This window comes from Harpia harpyja, chromosome 11, assembly GCF_026419915.1.
Source record: "Harpia harpyja isolate bHarHar1 chromosome 11, bHarHar1 primary haplotype, whole genome shotgun sequence".
Classification (NCBI taxonomy): domain Eukaryota; kingdom Metazoa; phylum Chordata; class Aves; order Accipitriformes; family Accipitridae; genus Harpia; species Harpia harpyja.
The window spans coordinates 44231396-44239281 of record NC_068950.1 but is presented as its reverse complement, the minus strand read 5'-3'; the positions used below and the strand labels follow the sequence as shown (position 1 = coordinate 44239281).

Sequence of the window (7886 nt, the reverse complement as noted above, 5' to 3'; positions counted from 1 at the left end):
GAAAGAAATAAAGCAAGCGAAGGCCGGCGGAGGGGAGGGGGCCAGGGCAGAGCACCCCGTGCCCACGTCAGCCCTGCACCCGGACACACGACCTCGTGGGTTGGCGGTTCACCGGCAACTTCAGCTCTTTGCTGTCTGTCCTAGTCGGCCAATTTCTCCACCCAGAACTGCAAATGTTTTTCCAGCCCGATAACCCGTTTCCCATCTCCGCGCATCCCCGGGAGCCACGGGCGCAGCGCCGGGCACAGCCTGGACACAACCGCCACAGCAAAGGCACGTGTAAATGATGCATAGGGGGGTGAATTCACTGGAAAAGAGAAATCGGTATTGGCACGGCCGAGAAGGTGTCACCAGCAGTTAAAACCCTGGCAAGGTGTTGGGAGAAACACCCCGGGAGGTGTTGCGGCCGGTCGGCACGGGGCTGCCCCCACATCCAGTCCCAATGCCCGCTGCCAAACTCGGGGTCAGCGGAGGTTGAAGCCCCCTTCCATCCGGACCGGAGGTGTTTGCACGAAGGCGGGCTGGTAATTGCTGCTCCCACGAAGTGCTGGGTGGGAAGGCAGGGGCGGGATGGGGGATCTGCGCTTTCACGTGGCTTCGTTTCGGAGCCAGCGAATCTGGGGAAAGCCTGCGGAGACCCACGCGGTGCTACAGCAGCGTCTCCTCCAGGCACCGCCGGCTCCCCCGGCATCACCCGCAGCGAGGGTGGCCCACGGGGAGTCCCCGGTGGCGCAGGGCCCCCGCCATCCCCTTGCCCTCCCACCACCGCCTGCCGGCAGGATGTTTTTTTTACTGGAAAGTCAGTTGTTTTGGGTCAGGCCGGGACATGAAAGCATCCCGGGAGGCGGCCCCCGGTGCCGCCCTGCACTGGGCGAAGGCTGCGCTGCCGGCCGCGGCCATCGCCTTCCTGTCTGCACCGCCTTCCTGTCGCCGCTGCCACCGGCACCGGCCCCGCTCCGCCGCCGGCTGCCGCTCAGGAAGGCGAAGGTCTCGCAGCCGGCACGATGGAGAGGGCGGCCGTGCCCTCTGGCAGCAGAAACTCTTCCCGTTCGTAAGACAAGGGCTCTGCGTGTCGGCTGGGTTTCGGCCACAGGAGGGGTTTTTTGCTGTACCCCCCGCCCCGGGTGCCAGCTGGGTCCCAGTCGAGCACAGCCGCCTTCGCCTGCGGTCGAGATACTGCCCGCGCCGACCTGTTAAAAAAAGCAGCACAAAGAGCCGCAGGCAGGGTCATGCTTTCATTTATTCACTTCATATAAAAATCTCTTAAGAATGCATCTGAACACAATATATAATACTATAACATACATTGTGTGAAACTTTTGGAAACAATAAAATAACCACCTGGAACAATGCAGTGTTCAACAGACATACAAACCCATTGATCATGCACAACTGTGCTATTTTCATTAACTAGTTAGTCACAAGTTGGACCAAAAGCTTGAAACATATTTTACAAACTGAGATTGACACCGCTCACGATGCCGGACAAGCTTTGTCAGAAGAAGTTTCACAGCACAATTATTACATCAGTTCACATTTTTGTCATAGAAATTCACATTGGGTTGTTCAGAAGTTGGAACGTGACATTTAAAAGCCGGCCCGTTCATGGGGGTTTCTTTTTTCGGTTCCCCCCCTCTAGGTTTTCAGCACTTCCAACTGCTCGCCCACTGCCCTGGGGTCCGGTCCCCCCGTCTCGGCTCGCCGTGAAGACGAACCCCCCCACGGGCGGCTGCCACCCGAATGCCCTTCCTGGGTTGCGTCTGTCTCTTCAGCTATGTTCAGGTTCTTGTATTTTATGCAATACAAAAGGTTACAAGAAAAAAAGGCAACTCTTGTTCCGAGTTTTCTACACAATTAACATCGCCGCCGACAGGCAATGTTAATTCATATAAATTAATAACTTACAAAACATTACAGTATATACATTACGTAATAAATACACTGTTATAAACAGTAATGGAGGTGTTAGAGCTCAAGGCAGTGCAGGAGGAGAACGGTGGACCTAAACCTAGGAAACGTGAACGGTAGGCGAGAGAAACACAAATGTCCGAGCGTGCAAATTCCACTGAGCCAAGGAGCTGCCGAGGGGGAACGCGCGTCACACGCTGCCTTATCACGCTTATTATATATGTACTGCGCTGTGCCATGGAAACAAACTACCCTCTATCCTGCGCACGACAAAAATAAAACCCCATTGAGGAAAAAATACTGTTATTCCTAGCAAGCGAACAGAGATGGTGCACGGTGGCATGAAGTGACTTTAAATGGGTCGCCTGGGGTATTAAGAAGACAATTAAAGGTGCAGTAACGCAAAACAGAGGGTTTCCCTTCTATTAATCTGTAAAAGTGATTAACTGCAATAAAGTGACAGGTATTGCCCATGAAAAAAGGAAGACTGCTTCTTGTAACAGGAAGAATCAAAAAAGTATCCATCAATTTTGAAACACTTTGTGTCGTTTTTTATACTAAACTCTGTGTATTTAATTAATAGACTCTTGAAAAGACATGAAAGTGTTTACAAAGAAGGCACACAGGTCTGCAGACAGGTGGTCAGGTGGACAGGTTTTATATGGAGAGTTATTAATCAGTAGTTTCTATCAGTCTAACTGGTATAAATTCCAAAACTAACAGTATAAAATCTCTCAGTTGTGTGTCATTTACTCTTCAGTCACAACCCAAGCCAGCTCCAGGACAACACCATGCTCTTAGCTGACAAGGCTTAAACCACAACGTAAATCACCTGTTAATTTCCTGAGCAATCATTCACTACACGATCTTTAACCCTGACTCCAATCTCAAGTAGCTGGGAAGATCTTTTAGCCAATGTTAGACACAGGCCTCAGACCCAGGCTGCAGGCTAGTCCATCAGACTGCTTGCATGCTCATTAAGTGTTTAAAATCCACTCACACAGGTACACGACATTATGTGTCAACAGGAGACGTATCTTCTGTCACAATTTCTATGTTCGCCTCCCTCTGTGGGTCCTCTTCCCCCGGGTCGGCCACGCAGAGTGTCTTTGTATTGCTGAAGTAGCCGATGCTCTCGCCGTCCTTCTCTGGTCCATCCGAATCCTCCTCCTCCAGCGTCAGTTCAAACTGGAACTTCTCCATCAGGCTCTGACAGTCCCTGCCCCGCTCCTCCAGCGGAGGAGATGGGCTCTGAGGTATCATGCTCTGGTACCAGTTCCTGTTGTCCTCCAGCGTGTCCAGGATGTCCTGGGCGTCGGGCTGCACCAGGTCAGCCCACGTCTCCCAGAGCGGATGGACGATGTAGTCAATGAATCCCACCTGAGAAACACAGGAACATGCATGCTTAGGGGAGGGGAATGGCTAGAGGCAGATGGGTGTCCAGAAAGTTCAAATGCTGTTAATACATGATTTTTACAAGCAAAAGACCCGCCCCAGAGCAAGTTCCCAAACCAGCACAGTCTAATTGCAGACATAATCACCTGATACCCAAAGCTGCACCTACAACCTTAGGCTAGGTTGACGTCTTGTCCAAAATCAAACCTTGGATGAAAGTTTAACTAAAAGCAGGAGCCACCTGGAAACTCAGTGATGGAGCTGCCAATCCCATCCCTGGCTGCATGCGTGATTTTAAATATCCCCGTAGACGTCCTTTCCTGACCAGCGGATCAACCCCTGCCCTGCAGAAGTCGGGGTAAGCCATCGCTCTGAAGACGGAACATCCCACTGAGGGATGCCTCTTACCAGCTGTTAGTGCAGAGAGGCATTTTAGGGGATCGTTGCCTCTACACTAAGCACTGAGAAAGTTAGCTGTCTCTCCGATAGGATTCCCTGGTGACTGCAGACAAGGCTGGTGCATTTACGGCAGCTCTGCTGTTACCCCAGCGTACTGATGTGGCTGGCGGCTGTGAAAATGCCAGTGCTCCCAGGGCGAGCACCCGCCCTAGCGCCGAATGCCACTGCTTTTACGGACTGAAGTTTGACCTTCAGGCATATTTTACTATGGTGTGTAGTTTGTACCTATCCTGAACTGTTTCGTGGTCCTGCACCTTTAAACATTTCAGCATTTCTCCTCTACTCTGCCAAAGCAGCCACCGTGCTTCTCTGCAGAGCTGGCCCTGGTGGAGATTTCCTTTTGTTTTGGAAAGAGTGCAGAAAGCAGGTCAGCTCATCCCAAGAAGTACTCCTCCTGCACGAAGGCGGACAGACCGCTGTTGCCCGACTTCCATGGAGTGACGTGCCAGCGGTGGAAACATTGAGGGTTGTGGCTGAGTCCGTCAGTCCTTCCGCCGGTTGGCGCGTAAGCTCTGAGCTAAATCATTTTTCAATTGTCTGACTAAGAGGACGTACGTCCAGGATGGAGAAAACTGAATGGCCATAAAGAGGATTGAAATTCTTCCGTCTTGGCAGAATGTGTCACTTCTCTCCTCGCTCCGCTGGACAACATTTCTGTGCAGCAGGAAAATGGCTCTCAGAGGGGCCAGACTCAACGTGCAGATGTTTGCTTTGGAAATCACACATGCCTCCTTCAGACACAACAGGATGTCAATAGAACCATTAACATTCAATTGTAACATACTGTTGAGGCAGCTTAAACAAAAAGGTGATGAAAATTTCCTGCAGCACATGTTCCGGAGCACTTTTAAAGTGAAAAAAAATTCTGTATGGTTAGCCGATGGCTTCACCACCACCCAAAATGCTCAAGGGCTATACAGCACCAATGGCTAGAGATCGGTCACTTCGTAACCAGTGAAGTTCCTTTAAACATTGTTCCTTTAAACAAACATCCCAAATCACGGAATAGCTGGCCAGGTGGCTGAGCACTGATCTTAAAATATTTCGATGTAAAGAGGCAACATCTAGAGCTTTGCAATACTTGCATACTATTTTCCAACCAATTCCTTGTTTCACTCCAGAACGGACATACCACCTCCCTTTCTCCTTTGCCACTAGTTGGGATTTCAATGGTAGCCATTTCGTGCAATCCCTGTTCCTTTTGCATAGCAAAAATGCCATTTTGAAACCTCTGTGAAGTGCATATGTGAAACAAAAAATTAATTGGAGCTCACATGCGGAGCACATGGGCATTTTCTGGCCAAGCCTGGCCGAAGGATTCATTTCTTGTTAGGTTAACAAATAAGACAGATTTTTCCAACAAAATCACCACGCGGTTGAGTGAATAATTTTGAAACCACTTGGCTTAGCCCAAGAGGACATTTGGAAATAATTATCATCAATTTTGTTACTTATTCAAGCTGAAAAACCTCAATGATGACTTGCTAAAGTCATTTAAAAACAACAACCAAGACACCATTATATAAAGATTGGAATATGTTTAGGCAAACATAAATTACCGGCTTCATTGCAGACTAACCGGGTTAAATTTTACGCCCTCTGCTATACAGGTCAGAACAAAATCTGACCTTATAACTGTTTAATCTATGAATTAGAACTAGGGATGAGCCAGTTAATCTCAAAAGAAAAAGATATATCCAGTTCCTTTTAAGGTTTGTATTGACATAAATAAATACTTCTTTGACTTCACCCAGCACACAGCAGCTCCATCAGACCTCTAACTTAACCGGCTAGATCACGCACTGCAAAACTGTTCTGCACGAGACTGAGTAACAACTGACATCCAGACTTTTCCAGTGTCCTGAAGTGGAGAAGTCCAGTTCCAGTGTCTCTCAGCTGGGAGAAGCTCCTATGAAGCAGTTCAATGGGGCAGGCATTGCTATAAATGTCTAACACGGGGCATGATGTCAGTAGGTTTAGGAGGTGCTAATTAAGGAGGCTGGAGGGTGTGAAGGCAGAATAGACCTGGCAGAAGGAAGGGGAGATCAGAATTGCACTTTTCAAGCCTGGGGAACAAAAGGAAACCAACTCATTCTGGAAACTGGGACACAAACAGGGCAAGATGAACACGCGTTTGGAAATGAAGAGATGCCGAGGGGTACATAAAGGAGTCTGAAAAGCCTCGCCAGTCTATATGAGCTTCAGGCACAGCTGGATGTCAGGGTCAATCAGAACCAACCCTCTGAACAGCTGGCTGTTTGCCTAATTGTGCTAGAGAAAGCAGATGAATTTTGTCTCCGCTTTAAAAATACAAGTTTAGGCAGTACAAAAATGCAGCTCATGGCCAATTACCTGTGATTTTTCCACTGACGCTGTGTGTTTGTCGCACATTGGACTGATTTCCATTCCTCTTTCTCGCTCTTTGTCTCCCTGCTGGAAGAACTCTTCCATGATCCTGTCCGTCCACTGCCGGTACAGCTCCAGAGACTTTGTGGGATTACTCAAGTCTGCACAATGTACCATATTTCGGAGAACCTGTGATTACATTAATCAGAAAACTCATAAAATCAAATGGAAATAGAGGATGGTTTCAAGCTGTATCTGCTTGCTTAATTCAGGACATTTAAGCACAAGACACTTCGATTATGCAACAGCCTATAAAAATATTAACATCGTAACATCTCTGGATATGAGACTAGCTGCTATGGTCCACTTCAAAAGTGAAACGTGCTGTATGTTTTTCAGACAACTTGATACTTAACAGGGGGTGCAGTTGTGGCAATGTCGATTACATCATACAGGTTTGTTTTTGAATGCAGGTGCTTCCCACCATTCAAAATTTATTTCCATGCTCTCAGATGGTTAAATGCTCCTACTGTATTAAATGAGTAATATCCCCTCCACACACACAAAAAATGTGCCTGACTAACAGTAGCCGCAAGGATTTAGACAGCAACAGAGTGACCTGTTTTAACAGCAGCAGTCTTAAAGAAAAATGTAGGGAGAGTTTTCCCATGAGACTGTTCTTAAGAAGTTGGCCACCAAAGTGGAGAGAAGATCAGGATGTATCTTGTCCTACTAACTATGCAGCCCTGTTCCAGTACTGCTTTGTCATTTCTGTAAATCAAGGATCAGATTATATAGGGAACAGATTGTACATCACTGATTTCAGCTCAGTGTGAGAGTTGCTTTAGGTATGGAGTTATAAATTCTTTCAATCTCGCAATGCTGTAACAATCTTGCTATACTTTTTCGACAGGAGAAACAAATGGAAGAAAGCAGCAAGGAAATTCAGGAGCCCTCAAAAACTCAGCCTTATAGATTAACTTCAGAAGAACGTGCATGTTTGGAGTTCTGTGCTCTAAGTGTTAAAAACATAATCCCCTTTATCTAAAAGATATGGGACCACCTTGTACCTCTTTGTGGTGCAGAACAGAAGAAAATGATTGCTGAAAATTTAGGTCAGTAGCTTCTGTATATGGTCCATTTAAAAGCCACAGTAAAAACAGGAGCATGGCTTCTTCAATCCCGAACAAAATACACAAAATCCAGGGAACTTGGCTGATGTACCTGTATTCTGTCTGTGTAGTTGTCCAGAAGGAGGACTCCTGAACTGGTCACTTTCTTGGTTTCCACCATAGTCTTCAGATCAGCTAACAGACTCATATGCTTGGACATATCTGTTGCCAATACCTTTACAGAAGTGAAAATAGGATCTCAGTACGGGCAACCATAAAAAGAAGCCATTTTTTTGTTTAAGAAGAGGAGCAGCGTGTGCATAGTTCATACCATGTCGATCACCATCTTCCTGAGCGTCTGACGCTGTTTCTTGGTCAGGTTCTGGAAGATGTCACAGTGCTCCTCTTGAAGCAGTTTGAAACCCACAGCAAGATGGTGGTTCTCCAGGACAGATTCGTCATTGTACATCAGGGCTAGTTCAGAATCTAGCAAAGCAACACAAGTATGTGACTCCAGCATGTGAAATGTGTGATTTCAAACAGCAAACGCTTGTCCTGGTACCGAACGTTTATCTGTATGCAATAAATCGGGAAAAGTTTTTTTTTCTTCATGTGTGCCAAGAATGCGCGGTTTTCTAATCTGAGCACATATGTATATAATATAAA

General features: G+C 47.2%; 1 protein-coding gene across 6 annotated transcripts in view; it reads right to left on the bottom strand.

The window, feature by feature from the left end:
* Nucleotides 1-1222: 1222 nt before the first annotated feature.
* PDE4B (phosphodiesterase 4B) overlaps nucleotides 1223-7886 on the bottom strand; it is a 221099-nt gene continuing 214435 nt past the window's right edge. For all 6 annotated transcript variants that reach the window (XM_052800444.1, XM_052800449.1, XM_052800445.1 and 3 more), the window contains 4 exons: nucleotides 7552-7706; nucleotides 7333-7455; nucleotides 6115-6297; nucleotides 1223-3288 (listed from right to left, as the gene is read on the bottom strand). In XM_052800444.1, coding sequence (XP_052656404.1) covers nucleotides 2923-3288; nucleotides 6115-6297; nucleotides 7333-7455; nucleotides 7552-7706 — 827 coding nt within the window. In that variant the 3' untranslated portion in view covers nucleotides 1223-2922. The remainder of the gene's footprint in view (nucleotides 3289-6114; nucleotides 6298-7332; nucleotides 7456-7551; nucleotides 7707-7886) is intronic.